This window comes from Onychomys torridus, chromosome 2 (assembly GCF_903995425.1).
Source record: "Onychomys torridus chromosome 2, mOncTor1.1, whole genome shotgun sequence".
NCBI lineage: Eukaryota > Metazoa > Chordata > Mammalia > Rodentia > Cricetidae > Onychomys > Onychomys torridus.
The window spans coordinates 74246955-74269525 of NC_050444.1; the positions used below are offsets into that span (position 1 = coordinate 74246955).

General features: G+C 40.4%; 1 protein-coding gene across 1 annotated transcript in view; it reads left to right on the top strand.

Annotated features, from left to right (window-relative positions):
* Tmem38b (transmembrane protein 38B) overlaps positions 1-21783 on the top strand; it is a 46807-nt gene extending 25024 nt beyond the window's left edge. Inside the window, exons 3-6 of the mRNA XM_036179527.1 lie at positions 4828-5012; positions 6138-6225; positions 9611-9728; positions 20840-21783. Of these exons, the coding sequence (XP_036035420.1) occupies positions 4828-5012; positions 6138-6225; positions 9611-9728; positions 20840-21052 (604 nt within the window). The 3' untranslated portion in view covers positions 21053-21783. The remainder of the gene's footprint in view (positions 1-4827; positions 5013-6137; positions 6226-9610; positions 9729-20839) is intronic.
* The last annotated feature ends 788 nt before the right edge of the window (positions 21784-22571 follow it).

Consider the following 22571-nt stretch of genomic DNA (forward strand, 5'->3'; position numbering starts at 1 on the left):
AGAATTATTCATTTGCTAGTAATTGTTGAATTAGTATTATATATCAGCGAAAATTCATTTTCATATTTAATCATGAGTCCTATGAAGGAGCTATTGTAATTATTTTTTTTTCCTGACTAAATCTTTTGTTGGTGACATTAAGAGAAAAAATGACTTAAATACTATGAAACACTATGTTGCATATCTCTAATCTATGGCTAAATTATATATTACTCTGTAGCTATTTGAAACATCTAATAAACATGCAAGCTATCTAATCAGGTATGGAATGACTGAGTGCATCGAACTATTCTGCACGATGACCCTCCTCCATATGAACAGGATTCCAGGTTTTACTGTGTTTTTGTTTTTTTTTTTAAGTGCAGTATAGTCTGTAGAATTAGGTTTTTTTTTTTTTTTACTAACAGTGATTACAAAACAGTTTCACTCTTAAGTAGCTGGTATCTAAGATCATGACTCAAACTCTCAACTGAGAAAGAAGAGAATATACTACTTTAAACTCAAACAGGAAAGTCGTACAGTGATTCCACTGAAAGCTGCTGCTTGCTTTCATTAAGAACACCACTTTCTCTCTTTAATAGTTTATATTTTTTAGCTGTGGAAAGTAGGTGGCATGGAGTTATTCATTTGCCAGCTAGTATCTATTGAATTAATATTGTATATTAGGTAAATTATTTATTTTCATACTTAACGATGAGCTATTGTAATTAGTTTTATGTATATAGGTGTTTTGTTTGAATGTATGTATTGCACCATGTGTATGCCTGGTGCCTTGAGAGTCCAGAAAAGGGCATTGGATACCCTGGAACTGAAATAACAGAGTTGTGAGCCACCGTGTGGGTGCTGGGAATTGAACCCAGGTCTTCTGTAAGAGCAGCCACTGTTCTAAACTCCTGAGCTGTCTCTTCAGCCCCTTAAAAATTTTAGAAATTAGTTTACATGTATCAAATTTCTTTGTGGTATTCCCGCCCGTGCTCAGGTTTGGCTGATTCTCCCTATCCTTCCTGACCTCCCTGGTCCTCCTCATTATCCTTCAGACCCCAGTATTCTGCCTTCCAGTTTGTATCAAATGTGCCCTGCCCACTGCCCTACCAGAGGTAGCCATTGTTACTGCCATCTGACAGCAAGGACACCGAGACGTGGGACAGCTGCTATAATTGTCCTATCTAGTAGGTGGCAGGGCTAGAATCTGAACAAGTGTGACCTTAGAGCCCCATGCGTGACAACTACAGCATCTCATAGACTTGCTTAATCATATCACAGTATCGTCTTCCAAAACACTTCTGAAGGACTTCATTTCTATATTATTTTAGAAGGATACTAACATTTTGGGTTTTTAAATGTTGTTTAAATGCTGAAACTATGTAAGAACTAAGACAGCCAGATCCTGTACTTCCTGTCTCTCCTGTTTCTAGTCTTAAATACTGAGCCTCCCATGTCTGGCCTGGACTTTTAGTAATTTCCTACATGGGCTAGTTGCTTCTTTCATTACCCCCCCCCAAATCTATTCTTCACATAATGATGAAGTGATTATCTCACAATATGTTATAGTATGTGACTCATGTGTGCAGTAATTAGGAACAAATCCTGAGTTTGACCATGGCCTGTACATCCCTACAAAGTCTCCCTCTGTTCTCTTTGTGTTATGTGTAACCGGTCTGCCCCCTACTCCATTCTAGCACACTGAACTTGCTGCTTGAACGCATAAGGTGTCCTGCCCCCGGGACTTTCGTTCTTGCTTCATTTCTCTGTCTCCTCCAACCCCAGACCGCCAGTGTCACCTTCCGTCACAGACCTGTGACTGTCATCCTTTTCCTGTTTCCCTTCTCAGATTCATTAACATCACAGATATTACCAGTTGGCTTTTTAAAAATGCTGGTTTGTCTCACTTCTAGAAAACATTGTATCAGAGTAGAAACTTCACTTTGTTAACTATGTCACCAAGAACTGTTCAGAGTCAGTAGATTTACCTTCAAAAGAGTGGATTGCTGTGTACTCTGATTTCTGGATTTGAGTAGCAAGGAACTACAGATCTTGATTAGTTGATCCAGCAAATGAAATACAGTTTCATGCCTATGAATGTATGACTTTACATTTAAAAGGTATGTTAGAAGTGGAAAGAGTGTATTTTTCAGCACACACATACAGGGGTAAGGGACACTTCTGACTTCCTGGTCTTTGGTGAGCCTGGTGTATGACTCATAGAAAAGCAGGGTGGTTGATGGTTCCTTTACTTGCTGATCTCCTGCAAAGATGATTAGTTTTTTAAAAGGATGTTTTGTGAGATTCTATAGATTTCAATTTTTTTGTCATGATTTGAAGCTAATTATCCCTCTTTGGCCAGTGGGAGACTTTTCAGAGGAACCCCCCAGGCCTGGGATTAGCAGCTTTGCCTCTGGTACTATAAGACTCTTACACTTCTTCTGGAATTAGTTTTAGTTTTAGTTTTTTTGTTTGTTTGTTTGTTTTTTGGGTTTTTTTAAGTGAGAAATAGTTTTCTAAGCCTCACTCAGAGCATTAAAGGTGTTGCTAGGGCACCCACTGAACTGAACTAAGGCAAAGAAAAAGAAAATGACTCAAGTTCATATTGATGTGTATTTCTAATTCAAATTCAACACTATGGGGTTTTTATTTACCTTATCTTGGTTACATATGTAATACTTAATTTACCGACATTCAAAGTATTCTGTTTTTTATTGGGCAAAGGATATAGCAAAATTAGAATATTCTGACATAGCTAATGAATTTCATTCTGTTCTTTGCTCATGTACATTTAGTCGTATCCATCTTTAAAGCAAGGGTGTGTTTTACACTGCTGTAGTTTCCTGGCTAGTCCGCCAGTCTTCCCTACTTAGTCTCATTCAGTCTTCTGTTTTGCTCAGTATTTGCCTGGTGCACATCACCCCTGGTGCACATCACCCCTGATGCACATCACTAGTCTTTAGCCCTGTCTCTTATTTCGGCCCTTTGAAGCTCTGGGAAGCCCTGTGAGGTGAGGACTGTTCTATCCTTAACAGATCATTGAGGTGAATGACTTATTCAAGGTATCAGAGATATTAGGTAGTTTAATATCTACCCTGGCCCCGGGTTTAAACCTTGGCTATTTAATTTTCTAGTTGGTGCATAAGCTGTGAATTGCTTTGAATTCTGGAAATAGGAATGTTGTCCTTACAGTCTCTTAAATATGAAAAATGATGCTGGATTTCAGGCAGTATATTTTGCTATTTTAATATTAGAAGTTTTTTAACACTTAGAATAAAGTTTTTTGACTTTGCTTCTTCTGACTTTAAGAGTCAGTTGGTTTGGGGAATCATATGGCAAGGTCGGCTTTAACCATCCCTTCTCAGAGCACACATCGCACATGTCTGGAGGTTAGCGCCATCTACTGGTAAAGACAAACAAGACTATTTTTCATTGTGCTGAGTTTTTGTTTAGAGGACAGCTGATAAGTTGCAGGATTCCTGTTATCCAGCGACCAGTGTAATCTACTTAGGAGCACTCTAATGTCTAAAGAGCATTTTTAGGCACGACAACCAGCTTCTTCAGTTGCCTAGAGCTGCTGCTTGTCTGAGCTGAGATGAAATGGAACAGACCTTCCAGGGCCATGGGTACAGTGGTATTGGAGTGGGACTTTAGAGGGGGAGGGGGAGGGGGAGGAGGAGGAGAGGAGTTAGTGAGTAAGATGAAGAGGGATGTGGAGGCTGACCAAACCATTGCTGCTCATGTTAGGTTTCTGGAGCAGTGTGTTGGCAAATATTTCATATTCTGTGAATACACTGGAGGTTTGTGAGTTTATTACTCATGAATTGGAATGAAATTAACTCTTGCTTTCAAAAGAGCCCCAACACTTTTCCCCTGCTGTGTGTTCTGCATCACTCTATTAGAAGAAGATCTTTTGTGCTTTATGCACCGAACTGTCTCTTAGGAATGGAAGGAAGAAACAGTGTAGTTTCTAGTAAATACCACTGATAGTATTTGAGGGGATGCTGAAAACAAATGAAGTTTAAAACTGTGATTCTCCAGAGAATGGGTGAGGCCCCCCCCCCCCCCCCGACGGTTTCTCTGTGTAGTTTTGGAGCCTGTCCTGCTCTGTAGACCAGGCTGGCTTCGAACTCACAGAGATCCGCCTGCCTCTGCCTCCCAAGTGCTGGGATTAAAGGCGTGCGCCACCACCGCCCGGCTGGGTGAGTTATTCTTAAACTAGCAACAACTTTATTGGCTAAGTCTGAGCGTATTCAGCAAATTAAAGACTGTGTGTTGTGGGATGTCCTGAGAAAACTCCAGCTCCGGCCGAGCTTCATGTCCCTTCAGCTGCAGGAAAAGACATTCCCATCACATGGGCCCATTTCCTTGTGAGCTGTCTCTGTCTTTGCACAGGTTTTAACTTATGCCCTAACCACAGGGACACAGATCAAGATGTTAATAGGAGTTGAAATGCAACCTCCTTTGTTTGATTCCTTTTCCCTAAGAACAAAGACACTAAGTAGCTGTAGCCTATACCTGCTGGAACTGATGATGCACTTGCTTCCTTTTGTTAATAAATTATGTACCTGTTTGTTCTAAAACTGTATGAATAAGTTAAAACTGTATGGAGTATTGCAAAGTGTATGACTCCTTTCCCACATCATGACACAGACAAATTATATTGTTTTGTGTGAGTTAATAAACCACTGGTGTCCGGTCTACTTTTTTTGAAGTAATGTTCCAAGCTTTATGGATAATTGCACTCTGTGTGTTATGCCCTGTTGCTAGTGATGATGATTTAGATTTTCACTTCTAGTCTTCTGATATTATTTACATATTAAAATATTTAAATTTTAATTTCAGGTATATTGTATTTTTTTGCCCACGTGACCTAGTTTCCCAGGGCTATTCATATCTACCTATTCAGCTCCTGGCTGCGGGGATGAAGGAAGTGACCAGAACTTGGAAAATAGTAGGTGGAGTCACACATGCTAATAGCTATTACAAAAATGGCTGGATAGTCATGATAGCTATTGGATGGGCCCGAGGTAATATTAATAATACGTGTTAATAAGTATTCTGTTATTGATGTACTGTAACTCTGAATACTTCTCTGCTTGCAGGAGTGAGGATCATATACTTTAATTTTGGAAAATGAAAACCTTGTCTTTTTTAGCTACTCAAGTTAATTTAAAAGTTACTTACATGAGAATTAGTGATCACCCATAATTTTGAGCCTCATGGCCTTGTAAAGTTCCTTATAAATAATTGCTTTAGGTTTTCTTGAACCATATGCAATCATAACTAATTCTTTTGCCATAAATCAAACAAGTTTAGTAAGAAATTTTATGTAAATTAAATAGCGTTGCTGAGGCTGAGCATGGTGGTGCACACCTATAATCTGAGTACTTGGGAGGCTGAGGCAGGAAGTCACAAGTTTGAAACCAGGTTGAGCTACACAGTGATTTCTAGGCCACCCTACGCTACATAGAAAGACCCTGTCTAAAAATGAAAACAAGTTTCTTTATATTCTTTCCTTTCTTGTGAATTGTTAGAAATAGCAAATATTCATATTCACATTGTTCTAATTGCTTTATAATTATTTTATATTCTTTCTTTTTGAGACCAGGCAGACTATGTAGTTGAGGGTGACCTTGAACTTGTGACCATACTGCCTCTACCTCCTGAGTGCTGGGATCACGGGAAAGTGCTGCCATGCCTGGTTCATGCATTGTTGGGGATTGATACATGCTAGGCAAGTGCTTCTACCAACTGGCCTATGTCATTAACCCTGTTGTTTTATATGAAAGCATCGAACATGTTTCTGAAACCTCTGTTACAATATGCTGCACCTAAAGCTAGCCATATCAAGGAAAGAAATAGAGAGAGGACCTTACTTTTCACAGAGCAATTCTATATATGCATCTCTGTGCTTGAGATCCCAGCTTTAACCTTAGGTCACAGTAAGACATGCGGTTGTCATGTTGGGGAGAGAGAATGCAGTTGTCTCAGATCTCAATACACAGAAGACTACTTTTTCTTCCTCTCAAGAATCCTATTTTGGTAATCTTGGATTTTAAAGCAGGAGGGGAAAGTCTGACTTCTCCTGCCATGTATTTTCTTAAGAAAACTGGTTAAATATTTTTACTTCTTTCTTTTCTTCTCTTTTTTAGGTGCAGGGGGTGTTATTGTCACATCTTGTGAACAGTTGCTAAAAGGAGCTTGGAAACCAGAAGGTGATGAGTGGCTGAAGATGTCCTTGTAAGTGGTATATATTTTACTGAGTGCTGGGCCTGCAGTCGTAGAGACTACGCTGTTTCTTTGAAAAGAACAGTTCGGAACTGTGTAGGTGGCTGAAATGTACCCGAGAAATAAATGGCAATCGAAATGGGAAGAAAACCAGCAGATTCATTCCAAGAGTTTACTTTCCCAGGTGAAATCCTAAAGTCAACATCAGTTTTCTGTGGATTCCCCTCTTTTATAAAACAGCTTGGAGGCTAGAGAGCTGGCTCAGTGATTAAGATCACTTGCTGCTCTTACAGGGGACCCAGGTTCAGCTCCTGGCACCTAGGTGATGTTTCAAAACTTTTTGTGACTCAGTTCCAGTGGATCTGATGGCTTCTTCTGGTCTCTGTGGGCACTAGGCACACACGTGGTACACAGTATATACATGCATGCAAAGAACCCATATACATAAAAACAACAATACCTACTTAATGTGTGATATGAACTTGTTCTCCTCATATGCAGATCCTAGCTTGCTGTATGTATGATGTAGGTATGATTAGGGAATAAGTCCTGAAACAAGGAAGAGGACCAAGTAGTTTTGAGGAAGGAGTGGGGAATGTGATAGGCTGGTCTCATAGGCTACAGTGAGGTCCAGAGGCCAGAGCCATGCTGTGTAAAATTAGAGCATGGAGCCTGCAGCATAGCCCTGGAGTCCAGTGGAACTGGGTCTGATGGATGTTTGGGATGTCTTGGTGCCAGGGATCTCTCCTTTCCCTTTGGAAGGGGAGTGTCTGTGACTGGTAGCCAGCATCTGTTCCACACTGTGCCTTGGAAGGAGATGTGATAGAATTTCCAGGGCGTCTCAATGTTTGTAACAACTCTACTACTTTGATTTAAATCTTCCTTAAATCCTCTCCAGTGTCTTTTCCCAATTATCTACAAACTGCTTATTTTTTTAGAGTCTCTCTTTAAGAAAACATAATCCAAAATGGTCAGTCAGTGTGTATGTCAAAGCCTTTTTCTTAGTGAGCTGCTTTAGTGCAGGAACCAAGTGATTAGAACACCAAAAGAACAACAAGATAAATCAGATTCCACGGGGGTGGGGTAGGGTGGGCCAGGCCGGGCCTCATATGTATGTATGTGTGTATGCGTGTTTGTAGACAAATTTCTAAACAGTCTTATTAAATAAGAAACACAGAGCCAAATACAGGAGTGAAAGCCTTAGAGATCAGAGAAATAGTGAGAGCCACCAGCTAACCTTAGCTCACCATGATGCCATAGCTTCCCAAGAGAACCTCTTCCTGTCTAACCTACACCTTTATTGCCTTGCTGTTCTGCCTTCTCATTGGCTCTTAGCCTAGCTACCTCACTTCCTTGTCACTGCCTGTCTGTACAGACCTCCAGGTCTTTATGGTTGGTTGATACTAGGATTAAAGGCATGTGTCACCACTCTTGGCTGTGTCCTTGAACACACAGAGACTGCCATGTGATTGGATTAAGAATGTGTGCTATCACCACCTGACTTTTGTTTATGGATTACTATCTGTGTCCTCTGATCTCCAGGCAAACTTTATTTATTAACATACAAATAAAATATCACCACATTTCAGCACAAATAGAATATCACTACACGTGTTCACATGTGTGGGTGCATATGTATACTAGTGCATGTTTGTGCATGTAGAATTCAGATGTTTTTAGTGATATGTCTTCACCTCATGTGTTGAAGTGAGGTCTTTCCTGAACATGGAGCTCACTGTTTCAGGCATTCTTGCTAGCCAGCCTGCTCTAGGGATTTCCCTGTCTGCCTCCTGTGCACTGGGATTGCTGGTGGCCTTTATGTGTTCTAGGGATCCAATGTGGCCTTCACACTGTACAGCAAGGGCCTTACCCACTGCCGTCTCCACAGCCCCTCATTTGCCTTGTATACTTTTAAATGTTCAATCTTGTGTACATTGTATACATAGTTATACATATATAAACTAGCAAGTACATTAATATTAATAATGGTCTTAAAATAGGAAAAAACTATAGGAATATACAATAAAAGTTGAGGAATCACTATTCTAAGACATGATTGCTATTCATATTATTAGGTGAAGTCTGGATCTTATACTGTTTTGAACCCAGTCCTTAGTTTATAATACTTTAGTAACTTTTAAACAATAAACTGACTTATAAAAATCTTTTTTCATGGTTGCAGTATAGCATTCTCATAGTTTATAGTTTATTCAAGGTCTTTACTGAGATACTTAAGTACATGATAAGTGTGTAAGATAAAAATATTGCTGTTGATTTGGTAGGGTAGCAGTATAGCAGTTTCATAATTTTGGCATTAATACTTATGATATTAGCAAAGACTGACCTGCTGTGCTCAAGGTGATAAACTAGAGCTGGCTCACAGGGTCTCATTAGCCTAGGCCAGCCTTGAACTCACAGAGATGCACCTACCTTTGCCTCCCAAGTACTGGCATTAAAGGTGTGTGCCACCATGCCTAGCTCATACTGCTTTCTGAGAGCGACTGTGCACATCTTACTCACCATTCTCTACAGCAGCCTGGAATTGTCCAGTGGTGGCACTTATGTCATGGAACAGGAAAGGCTGTCTCCACATCTCTCATCTGTCTCGGGGGCTTGTTTATCCTGGATGGTTTTTCAGGGCTAATTCTAGATTTGCATGGTGGGGCATGAAACCTTCAAGTCCTTTAAAAAAAAGTGTTAGATGGACAAATACGTTTCTAAAATATTGCACTATGGAAACATAATGGACGTTCTGAAAAGGCTTGAGCCTGAAGGATCAGCTCAGTGGTCAAGAACTCTTAGTACTTGTTTGTCTTAGTTAGGATCTTTATTGCTAATGAAACTCTGTGACCAAAGGAACTTGGGGAGGAAAGAGTTTATTTGGCATACACTTCCACAGTACTGTACATCATCAAAGGAAGTCAGGACAGGGACTCACATAGGACAGGAATGTGAAGGCAGGAGCTGATGCAGAGCATGGAGGGGAGCTGCTTACTGGCTACCTCCCTCCTGGCTTGTTCAGCTTGCTTTCTTATAGAACCCAGGACCACCAGCCCCTGAATGACACCACCCACAATGGGCTGGGCCCTCCCCCATCAATCACTAATTGAGAAAATGCCCTCTAACTGGATATCAAGGAGGCATTTTCTCAGCTGTGCACGCACACACACACACACACAGAGTTAGTAAAAACAACCTCTTAATTCTTTGTGTTATGAGAAAAGGTTTTAAAGTTTATATAACTCAGAATTTCTGAGACTTTAAAAATGTATTCACACAGCTCATTTTGTGTTAATCTGTTAATAGTCCATTCCTTAAGTTAATGTTCACAGAGCACTCTGAAAAAATTGTAGACAGAGTATGTTTGTCACTGACTTAAAATGTTATCTCCTTTCAGTCCCTCCAAGGTGACGCTGCTGGGGTCAATCATTTTCACTTTCCAGCAGACCAAGCATCTGGCAGTGTCAAAGCATGATCTCATGTTCCTTTACAGCTTCTTTCTCGTGACCATCAAGGTAAGAGGGCTCCAGGTGCCCACCAGTCAGCATTCCAAATTCGGTGTAAGCCTTTCCCTTGGATGGGGTCCTTCAGGCTAAGCTAGTACCAACAACACTTGCTTTTTATTTTTTTTTAATTATTGAATATAAAAAGATGAATTTGGGAGAGTTTTCTCCGTGCATCAGAATTTTCGGAAGCTCTTCTGTGGTTCTTCATTTGCCGTTTGGAGATGTTTATGGTTGGACAGAATAAGCAGGCGCTTTGCTGGAAGCCAGAGGAGTGGAGGGAGGGAGGAAATCAGGGGTTGTACAGACAGGCCTGTTTTGTTTGTAAAATTGGGGTACAGTTTAAGTTGATATTACTTTTTGTTTTTGTGAAAAGTCAGTATGTTCTTAAGTTTGGAGGTGAAGGAAGTCTCATATAATTACAGATATGCTTACTCATTCTGGTTAAATATAGAAGAGCTAATTTTTTTTCCTTCCTCTACCTATGGTTTTCTTCTTTCTTTAGAGAAATCTGTGAAATATCTTCCTTTTCCTCCTTTCCTTCCTTCATCTCTCCTCTCCAATTTCCTTTTTTTCTTTTTGCCCAGAATTCAGGCAAGCTGGACATTCATTCATGTTCAGCCAGTTTTATTAAAGGAGAAATCACATACTTTTATAATTCTCTCAAATACTTTATGATTGATAAAATCCAAGCCACAGAGAAACAAAATAAATGGGAAAGATTATCATCAGAGGAGAAAGCTCTTGAGCATTGTAGATACACAGACTTATGTGGAAAGGAGGTTCTGCAATTTTGAACAAGTCTGTGTTTCCTGAGCTAAGCTTACACATGTCCCGAGGGATATGTGGCTCTGTATAAAGTCATAGTATAAGTGTGATGTATTTTCTACCTTAATTGATCTCAATGGTAATTAACTTTAAACATGTTAAATGGGAATGTATTATTGGTTAAAATTCACACAGGCTTACATTTTTAAAATTATTATTTATGTGTATGGGTGTTTTGCCTGCATATATATATTTGGGCACCATGCATGTGTCTGGTGTCCAATGAGACTATAAAAGGGTGTTAGATTCCCTGCACCTGGAGTTACAGACATTTGTGAGCTGCCGTGTGGTTGCTGGGAATTAGACCCAGGTCCTCTAGGAGAGGAGCCAGTGCTCTTAACTTCTGAGCCATCTCTCCAGCCCTCTGACATAAGAAAGTTGTTCAGGTAAGACTTTTGTGTCTGTTTTGAGCCGTGTCAAATTTGTATCCCTGCTCCATCAGAGAATACTTGACAGAACTTTGAGAAATGTGTTACTTCTTGGCTGCTTTCTAGAAGAAGCTGCAGTGAAATAGAGCAGAGAACTGACCAATAATGATTACAACTGTAAAGAAGCTCTGGGTTTTTACATTAAGCCATGTGTGATGACCTTGGTAAGAGCAGTTTCAAAGGTTGGTAGAGCTGTAAAACGATTTTTATTAATTGAGATAAATAAAGGGAAGTGAAGATGAGGAGTGTAAAGGTTTTAAAGGAACTTGGGGGTGTGTAAACAGGAGCATCCTGGGGGAGCAGCTTGGCAGCAGCAGACCCTTGCAGACACAGATGCCCCGTGGCCGGTTGACTCCACTGTAGGTACAACCAGCAGCCATGTCCCAGGTGTGCAGACACCAGCTTTATCAAGATCACTTAAAAGACCGTGTAACAAAGGACTGATTAATGTGTATTTACAAAATGCTTAGGAATGAGTACTTCTAGATTTTTTTAAAAATCACCGTTATGGTAGTATCATTTGTGTATAATAAGGTCTATTCAATTCAGGGAGAACAGTTCACAGTGGTCTGCAGTTCCAGCCTCAGGCGACCCGTGCCCTCTGCTAGCCTCCTCAGGCACCAAGCACACACATGGTGCATAGACATGCATGCGGACAGAACACCTGCACATGTAAATAAACTAAAATAAATACATTCAATTTTTTTTAAAAAAGATTGTGGGTGCCTTACCAGTGGCTGTACCACTGGAGTACATGTCTGTCCCTCTTCAGCACCCATTACCTACATATAAATCCTCGGGGCAGTGGGGCACCAGACATGCCTGCCTCCTCCATGGCAGGATGGTGGCAGGCCCACTGTGACACAGATCTTGTGTAGTCTATCACAGAAACCGAGTTCAAGACTGCCACAGCTATGCCACGCCTGGCAGTCAGCCTTCCATACCACTCCCCAACGTTCTCTGGTTCTTCCCTTCTTTCTGACATCGCTTCTCTAATGTTTCCGAAGTCTTGGGGGGAGTAAGATAGACGTCCCAATTTTTGCTGACCATTTAACAGTCGCTTATTCTCATTACTGCAACCAGTTATGAGTCTCTCCACTTAGTGTCTCTGTATTTAGTATTGCCCATTGCACAAGGAAGCTGCAGACTGAGGCTGACAGTAGCTCTAATTGTGGACATCATGTAGTTACTTATAAGGTAGTGTAACAGGCACACATGTCTATTCCACAGAAAGTAGCAGTAGCCTCCCCATTAGGCCCTATCACCTCTGTAGCCAAGGGCTTCTGATAGGTTTTACAGTACCAAATGTGAAAGAATCCCCTCCTATGGAGTGGGTCTCACATCCAGTGAGAAGCTGTTGTTTGCTACCCCTCTCCCCCATAAAGCTGTTGTTTGCCCCATAACAGACTCGCCGCTATTGCACCAATGGGCACAGTTTGCCTTACCATTCAGTAATGTAGCCTGAGAGGCCGCAGCTGAGTGGACAGTTGACGAGTCTCCTTCATCAGCTTTGTAGCACCTTCTGGCACCATGAGGTCTAGCAAGTCTCGAGGGAACTCCTGGTCTACTTCTGGCTTGCTTTCACGGTGTTCTGTGACCAGCAATAGGTCACAGCAATAGGGTCCTCAGCAATAGGGCTTGCCATCTAGTTTTGAGGGGCGACCAACAACAGCATCACTAGCTTATGTTTTTTAGGGGGTAGGAGGACTTCAGACACTTACCTGACTAACAACTTGGAGGGAGGGAGCCCACTCCAGCACTGGAGTTTTTCCCTTAGTACCCTGTGGCTTTTGGGAGCAGCTTTATCCGCCCACACAGGGTATTCCTTTCAAAGGCTGTTTTAATTTTATTTATAAAATTAACCTACAAAGTGTCAGATTTCTTTTGGCTTCTCTGTGTGTCTTTAGAGTTGTTTGGGCCAGCCCCTCCCTCGTCTTACTCTACTTCCTCCACAAACATTTCCACTCCCAGGATTCCCTTCCAGTCAGACATCACATATGTTAGAAAAGTAGCTGTTTCAAAGTATACATTTCAGAACCATGTTGTGTGTAAATGAGCGCTCTTTAAAAACTTTTTTTTAGTGTTTAGTTCTTTATGTGCATTGGTGTTTGGCCTGCATGTGTATCTGTGTGAGGGTGTCAGAGCCCATGGAACTGGAGTTATAGACAGTTGTGAGCTGCCATGTGGGAGCTGGGAATTGAATCCGGATCCTATGGAAGAGTAGCCAGTGCTCTTAACCTCTGAGACACCTCTCTAATCCCCATGAATGAGTTTTGATTTATATGTGTGGGTGGTATTAGTATTCTATAGATTACACTGTGCGATTTTCATCTAACAATGTGTTCTAAATATTTTACCATTATTTTTCTGGACACTTTAACTTGCAGGGCACAGATTTCACCTGTCCTTTGTTGTTGTTGTGTATTTTTGTTTCTACATCCCACCTGCAGCCCCCCCCAGTCCCTCCCCTCCCCCCCCATTTCTGCACCTTCCCTCCACATCAGCCATTCCTCCTCCACTGTTTCTCTTCAGAAAAGGGCAGGCCTCCCATGTAGATCAGCCAGCCATGGATATCACGCTGCAGTGAGACTAGACACCTCCTCTCCTATTAAGGCTGGATAAGGCAATCCAGTAGGAGGACAGGGTCCCCAAAGCAGGTAGCAGAGTCAGAGATAGCCCCTGCTCCCACTGATAGGAGTCCCACAAGAAGACCAAGCTACACAACTGTAACATCCATGCAGAGTACCTAGGTCAGTCCCATGCAGGTTCCCTGGTTATTGGTTCAGTCTCTGTGAGCCTGGGTTAGTTGATTCTATGGGTTTTCTTGTGGTATCCTTGACCCATCTGGCTCTGCATTCCTTAATCCCCTGAACTCTTCCTAATGTCTCACTGTGGGTCTTTGCATCTGTTTCCATCAGCTGCTGGGTGAAGCCTCTCTAATGGTGATCCAGGCAGTGTCAGGGATGAGCTCCCTCTCGTGGCATGGGTCTCAAACTGGACCAGTCAGTGGTTTGACATTCCTACAGTTTCTGTGCCACCTTTACCCCAGCACATCTTGTAGTCAGGACAGATTGTAGGTCGAAGATTTTGTGGCTGGGCTGGTGTCCGAGTCGTTCCACTAGAAGTCTTGCCTGGTTGCAGGAGATGGCTGGTTCAGGCTCCATATCTCTCATTGCTAGGAGTCTTAGCGAGGGTCACACTCATAGATTCCTGGGGGTTTCTGTTGCACTTGGTTTCTAGTTCTTCCCAGAGATGTCCCCGATTCCATTTGTTTCTCCCAGTACTCTCTCCCTCCATCCTCCCCTGGCCCGATCCTTCCTGTTCCCATCCCTATACCACACGCCCATCCCTGTCTGCCTGTGATATCTATTCTATTTCCTCTTCACAGTGAGATTCATGAGTCTTCTCCACTTGAGCTCTTCTTGTTACCTAGCTTCTGTGGGTCTATGGACCATAGCGTGGTTATCATTTACTTTACAGCTAGTATCCACCTATGAGTGAGTACATACCATGTTTGTCTTTCTCAGTCTTGGTTACCATATTCAGGATCATCTTTCCTAGTTCCATCCATTTGCCTGCAAATTTCCTGATGTCATTTTTTTTAACAGCTGTGTACTACTCCATTGTGTAAAAGTATCACATTTTCTTTATCCATTTTTCAGTTGAGGGGCATCTACATTGTTTCCAGGTTCTTGCTACTATGAATAAAGCTGCTATGTTCATAGTTGAGCAAGTGTCCTTGTGGTATGATTGAGCATTCCTTGAGTATATGCCCAAGAGTGGAATAGCTGGGTCTTGAAATAGATCAATTCCCATTTTTCTGAGAAACTGCCATATTGGTTTCCAAAGTGACTGTGCAAGTTTGCACTCTCACCAGCAATGGAGGGTGTTCCCCTTGCTCCACATCCTCTCCAGCATGAGCTGTCACTTGTGTTTTTGCTCTTAGCCCTTCTGACAGGTGTAAGATGGAATCTCAGAGTCATTTTGATTTGCATCTCTTTGATGGCTAAAGATGTTGAACATTTATTTAAGTGATTCTCAGACTTTTATGATTCCTCTATTGAGAATTTTCTGTTTAGATCTGTACCCCATTTTTTAATTAGATTATTTGGCTTGTTGATGTCTATTTTCTTGAGTTCTTTATATATTTTGGAGGTCAGTCCTCTGTCAGATGTGGGGTTGATAAAGATCTTTCCCATTTTGTAGGCTGCCATTTTGTCTTATTGACAGTATCCTTTGCCTTACAGAAGCTTTTCGGTTTCAGGAGGTCCCGTTTATTAATTGTTGATCTTAGTGCCTGCATGATTTGTGATCTGTTCAGGAAGTTGTTCAAAGGTATTCCCCACTGAACTTCTGTCAGGTTCAGTGTATCTGGTTTTATGTTGAGGTCTTTGATCTACTTGGACTTGTGTTTTGTGCAGGGTGATAGATTTGGATCTATTTGCAATCTTCTATATGTTGACATCCAGTTATGCTGGCACTATTTGTTGAAGCTGCTTTCTTTTTTCCATTGTATAATTTTGGCTTCTTTGTCAAAAATCAAGTGTCCATAGATGTGTGGGTTTATTTCTAGGTCTTCAATTCGATTCCATTGATCTACCTGTCTGCTTTTATGCTAATGCCATGTGGCTTTTATTAGTATAGCCCTGTAGTAGAGCTTGAAATCAAGGATGGTGATATCTTTGGATTTTCTTTTATTGTACAGTATTGTTTTTGCTATCCTGTTTTTTTTTTTTTCCATATGAAGTTGAGTATTTGCATTGAATCTGTAGGTTGCTTTTAGTAAGACTGCCATTTTTGCTATGTCAATCCTATCTATCCATGAGCATGGGAGATCATTCCATCTTCTGATATCTTCTCCAATTTCTTTCTTTAAAGACTTGAAGTTCTTGTCATATAGGTCTTTCATTTGCTAGGTTAGAGTTACACCAAAGTATTTTATATTATTTGTGGCTATTGTGAAGGATATTTCCATAATTTCTTTCTCAGCTCATTTATTATTTGTATATAGGAGGGCTACTGATGTTTTTTGAGTTAATTTTATATCCAGCCACTTTGCTGAAGGTGTTTATCAGCTGCAGGAGTTCCCTGGCAGAATTTTGGGGTCCTTTATGTATGCTATCATAAAATACATAAGATACTTTGACTTCTTCCTTTCCAATTTGTATCCTTTTGATCCCCTTCAGTTGTTTTCTTGCTCTGGCTAGAACTTTGAGTACTATATTGAATAGATAAGGAGAGAGTGGACAGCCTTGTCTTGTCCCTGATCTTAGTGGAATCACTTTAAGTTTCTCTACATTTAATTTGATGATGGTCATTGGTTTGCTGTAAATTGTCTTTATTATGTTAACTATGTCCCTTGTATCCCTGATCTCTCCAAGATTTTTATTATGAAGGGATGTTGGATTTTTTTTTCAAAGACTTTTTCAGCATCTAATGCATTTTTTTTTCTTTTCTTTTAGTTTGTTTATAGGTGGATTACATTGACAGATTTTTGTATGTTGAACCATCCCTGCATCTCTGGGATGAAGCCCACTTGGTCATGGTGGATGATATTTTTGATGTATTCTTGGATTCAGTTTGCAAGTTTCTTTTTTTTTTTTTTTTCTTCTGTCAATGTTCATGAGAGAAATTGGTCTGTAATTCTCTATCTTTGTTGGGTCTTTGTGTGGTTTTAGGAATCAGGGTGACTGTGGCCTCATAGAATGAGTTTGGCAATGTTTCTTCTATTTCTGTTTTGTGGAATAATTTGGGGGAGTGCTGGTGTTAGCTCTTCTTTGAAAGTCTGGTAGAATTCCGTGCTAAAGCCATCTGGCCCTGGGCTTTTTTTGGTTGGGAGATTTTTAATGACAGCTTCTATTTCCTTGGGGGTTATAGATCTATTTAAATTGTTTATTTGATTGTGACTTAGCCATGGTAAGTGGTATCTATCGAGAAAATTGTCCATTTCTTTTGCATCTTCCAGTTTTGTGGAGTACAGGTTTTTGAAGCATGACCCCATGGTTCTTTGGATTTTCTTAGTGTCTGTTGTTAGGTTCCCCTTTTTGATCCTGATTTTGTTATTTTGGATATTCTCTCTCTGCCTTTTAGTTAGTTTGGATAAAGGTTTGTCAACTTGCTGATTTCCTGAAAGAACCAACTCTTTGTCTCATTGATGTTTTGTAATGTTCTCTGTGTTTCTATTTTATTGATTTCAGCCCTGAGTTTGATTATTTCCTTCCTTCTATTCCTCCTAGGTGTGTTTGCTTCTTTTTTTTTCCTAGAGTTTTCAGTTGTACTGTTAAGGCCCTAGCATGAGATCTCTCCAAATTTTTTATGAATGCACTGAGTGCTATGAACATTCCTTTAGTACCACTTTCATAGTGCCCCGTAAGTTTGGGTTTATAATGCATTCATTTTCCTTGAATTCCTGGAAGTCTTTAATTTCTGTATTTCTTCCTTGACCCAGTGGCAACTCAGTAGAGAGTTGTTCAGTTTCCATGAGTTTATAGGCTTTCTGTCGTTTCTGTTGTTGTTGAAATCTAGCTTTAATACATGGTGGTCTGATGGGATACAGGGGGTTATTTCAGTTCTCTTGAGTCTGTTGAGACTTGCTTTGTGACCAAGTATATTGTGAGTTTTGGAGAAGGTTCCATGAGGTGCTAAGAAGAAAATATATTCTGTTGTGTTTAGGTGAAATGTTCTGTAGACATCTCTTAGGTCCATTTGATTCATAACATCTGTTAGTTTCCTTATTTCTCTGTTAAGTTTCTGTCTGGGTGACCTGTTTATTGGTGAGAGTGGGGTGTTGAAGTCTCCCACTATTAATGTGTGGAGTTTGATGTGTGATTTAATCTTTAGTGGTGTTTCTTTTACAAATGTGGGTATTCTTGTATGTAAGGCATAGATGCTCAGAATTGAAATGTCATCTTGGTGGATTTTTCCTTTTTCTGTTTTCAAAAAATTTAAAAAATTTTTATTTTCCGGAGCTGAGGACTGAACCCAGGGCCTTGTGCTTGCTAGGCAAGCGCTCTACCACTGAGCTATATCCCCAATCCCGGATTTTTCCTTTAATGAGTTTGAAATGTCCTTCCCATCTCTTTTAATTAAGTTTTGTTTGAAGTCTATTTTGTTAGATATTAGGATAGCTATACCAGCATGCTTCTTAGGTCCATTTGATTGGAAAATCTTTTTCCTACCCTTTACTTTGAGGTAATGTCTGTCTTTGATGTTGAGGTGTGTTTCTAGTATGCAGCAGAAGGATGGATCCTGTTTTCACATCCATTCTGATTGCCTGTATCTTTTTGTTGGTGAATTGAGTCCATTGATGTTGAGAGATATTAATAGCCAGTGATTGTTAATACCTGTTGTTTTTGTTGTTGTGGTGGTGGTGTGTGTGTGTTTCCCTTCTTGGAATTTTGCTGGTATGAGATTACCTATTGCCTGTGTTTTTATAAGTGTAGTTAACTTCCTTGGGTTGGTGTTTTCTTTCTAGTATCTTCTCTAGGACTGGATTTGTGGATAAATATTTTTAAGTTGACTTTGTCATGAAATATCTTGTTTTCTCCATCTAATGTGATTGAAAGTTTATCGGTATATTAGTACAGTAGTCTGGGCTGGCATCCATGATCTCTTAGGGTCTGTGTGACATCTTTCCAGGTTCTTCCAGCTTTTAGAGTCTCATTTAAGAAGTTGGGTATAATTCTAATAGGTCTGCTTTTATATGATACTTGGTCTTTTTCCTTTGCAGCTTTTAATATTCTTTCTTTGTTCTGTATGTTTAGTTTTGATTATTATGTGATGTGGGGATTTTCTTTTCTGAGACAATGTGTTTCGTGTTCTGTAAGCCTCTTGTATCTTTATTGGTATGCCCTTCTTTAGGTTAGGGAAATTTTCTTCTATGATTTTGTTGAATATTTTATGAGTTTTTAAGCTAGGATTCCTCTTCTTCTATTCCTATTATCTTGGGTTTGGTCTTTTCATAGTGTCCCAGATTTTCTGGATGTTTTGTGTGAGGAGTTTCTTAGATTCTCTTCCATATTTTGTGTTCTGCGGATGATGCTTGCGTTTGTAGTTCCTATTCACTTACCCAGATTTTTCCTTTGCTGGAATTCCCCAGTTTGTGTTTTCTTCATTGCTTCTATTTCTGTTTTCAGGTCTTGGATAGTTTCCTTCACATGTTCACTTTTTCTTGGCTTTCTTGGCTTTCTTTAAGGGATTTATTGATTCCCTTTAATTTTTTGGTTGCCTTTTCCTCGTTTTCTTTAAGGGAGTTTTTCATTTCTCTTTAAGGACCTTTATCATCTTCATAAAGTTGTTAAGGATGTGTTCTTGTGCTTGTGCTGCATTGGAATATTCAGGTCTTGCTGTTGTAGGACAGCTGGGCTCTGGTGGTGCCGCATTGCCCTGACTGTTGCTGATTCTATTCTTAAACTGGAGTTTGGGCTTCTGGGTTTGGGATGATGAGATGTAGGTCCTGATTTCTGAGTTTGTTTTTGTTGGATGGGTGTTTTGTTCCTTGGTTTCTGTTTCCTCTTTGGTCTTCTAGTCTTGTGGCCTGGTCTGGTGGCCTGTGTGACTTCTGATCTAGTAGGGAGTCTCTGTCCAAGTTGGTAGTTGGCCTTCCGGAGGTTAGCTTGGCCTTTGGTGCAGCAGGGGGTCTCTGTTCTTCTGACTGGTGGGGCCTGAACCTGAGAAGCAGGAGTCACCTGGGGTTTGGGGCAAGGCTTGGCAGTGAGGTGGGAGGGACAGATAGTGGAATGAGTTTTGGGGAACAGAATCTAGGGAGTGGGGCAATTAAGAGGGTAGGCAGGTCACTCACACCTGTTCTGACTGGTGTTGTCTGCACTTGAGCAGGAGGAGTCTGATGGGGTGGGAGCAGGACCCATCAGCACTGGGGATGATGAGGTGGGAGGGCAAGGGCTGTGGAATGGGTCTTGGGGAACAGAATCTGCGCGCGGGGGGGGGGGGGGGGGGGGCAGTTCATCTGGCAGGCAGGCCACTCACCTGCTGTCATTGGTGTGGTCTGCACCTGAGCAGGGAGGAGTCCTCACCTATCTGTTCTTGAGATGCACATATACTCTTTTTGTAACTTCCCAGCTCCTAGATTATGTCACATAATCTGGGCATTTCTGGGCTGTGTGATTTGCTGGGTAAAGGATTGCAAGCACTCTTTGGTCCACATTCTGATGTCTTTGTTCTGCATACAAGTAATTCAAACAGAAAAGATGGGTGGGGAGAAGCCGTCTGCAGTCTCTCTTAGGGAAATAGTCTGCAACCATGAACAATAGTGTGTGGTTAAGTAGTGACTGAACTCAGAGTCTGTATTGCACCCTGTTTACCACTTAACTATCCTTTAGTTTGGGGCAAGTTAACTACCTGTCAGAGCTGTGTGTGACTCTGCTCCCTTCTGTGGTGAAGGCAGCAATAATTGTTGCATTAAATTGAAAGTGGAGATGAGTATAAAGTATTTACCACAGTTCTGACCCAAGCCAGATATATAGTAATGACAGCTTTATTAGCTGCTGATGTAGACTGTATATTATATCTCATTTCCTTTGACTTCTTTGTCTGTCTGTCTATCTACTCCCTCCCTCCCTCCCTCCCTCCCTCCCTCCCTCCCCCCTCCCCCTTTCTTTCTTTTTATAGCAATGTTATACTTCATTTGATGTACAGGGTTCATCAAAATGTACCTGGTATTACTTTTGATGAATAATATTCTTTATATTCATAGGGGTCAGAGATTTTCCCAGAATTAAGCTTATTTTTTTCTCCTGTAGATTAGACAAAAACACATTTGACTTCCTTTGCCCATTATTAATTTTTCTGTCTCAGTTTTGAGAAACACGAAGTGTTTGTATGGAAATTCAAAGTTAATTTTTTCCCTAGGTAACTATGATGGTGACAAAGGATTCCACTGTGACTCTTGCTCCCTTTGAGGATACCTTGAGCCGGATGCTGTTTGGCTGGCAGCAGCAGTTTTCATTGAGTGAAAAGCAAACGGAATCGAAACCGTCTTCCAATGGTACTACCTCGTCAGCATCCAAGCCCACCATAGAGGATCTGGATGATGCTAAGAGGCTTGCCAAGAAAGAAGACTGACGATTTTGCCTGAGCTTAGGAGGCAAAAGGGGCAGAGTTACTTATCTGTTAGAGTGGGGTTGTGTTTCTACGTAAATGATGTGATGTAGGCTTACCTGTAAGGGTAGAGGAGACAGGAAGGAAGAGATGCTTTGTTTCAGGGACACCACTCTGTTGATAGTAACTCTTGAGGTCACGAGTGTATCATGTGAATTTATTTTTCTGGTGTAAGAGATTCTTATAATTATTTGAATAGTTTTATATTGATAAAAGGATACTTTTTAAATGGTAGAAAACTTTTGTTCACTCGTTACTACAAAATTCTAAGGCTTTCACACTTATAAAATTCAGTATTTTTTTCACTTTTTGAATGATTCTAATTGTGTTTTAATTCTGTAGAATTAAACTTTTACTTTATATTTCCAGTATAACTCCTGTATATAGAAGGCAATTCCTATTTAAATTTGGACATAGATAACTTTGCCTAGTTAATTTTTAACTGAAAATAAACTGATAGTGTATATTTGGTATATACATTTGTTTTTATATATCTTACATTAAAAATACCTGAAATTTAATTTATTTTAAAGTATTATTTTTCAGTGAGACCACACTGTTAATTTGAGTCTCAGTTTGAAGTTTTTTTCATGCTCTTATTTTAAGAACTACTTTCTCCTCAGGAAAGCAGGGTTACAATTTATGTGTATCTTTTTCTTTTTGCAACAACAGTCTCACTGTGTAGCCTAGACTGGCCTCAAATCTCTTCCTACCTCGGCCTCCCAAGTGTTGGGATTATGGGCACAGGCCACCATGCCAGGCCAGGGTGTCACATGTTATATGTTCCTCCTGACTCAGTTGGTCTGAATGTGCGTGTCTCAGTGACTTCCACAAAAAATACTATCATGGCTAAAAATGTCTCCTTCTGCCCCTCTTCTAGTGACCACTGCCTTGGGTGTTTATTTGACTGTCTCTTGTGGGTTTACACATGGTGTTTTTGTTGAGTTGGAATGGACACGTATTGCTAATTTATCTTCAGTGAAAACCACTTTCATGTGAACATGCTCAGCTCCTATGAGAACTGCCTTTGCACATTTGATTTCAACCACAGAAGCTAACCTCACATGCTAGACTACCTGAATGAATACAACATGAAATCTGGTTTCTCATCGACAAAATAACAAGAAAACGTATGACATGATAGATTTATTTGCTTTATTTGGTGTAAAAAGTCCTGTTACAATGTTACAATTCTGTGGTCTGACTTTTTACACCAAGACTAGGAAGCTGCCACCTGTATTAGGTATTTCTGGTTGGCTGAGAAGCACTTAAACACATTCAAGATGTAAAGTTTTCCCTTTCAATTTTTAACAAATATGCACACTAGCAGGCTGTATACGTTTACTTGCTTAAGAAAAAGATTTTGGATGGGGCACTTTTGATAACCTTGGTATTAGAAAATGCTTATTTTTAATATTGTGACAGAAAGCACGAAATTGAATTCTGTATTATATATTTGATAATCTGTAGTCAAGAACTTTGC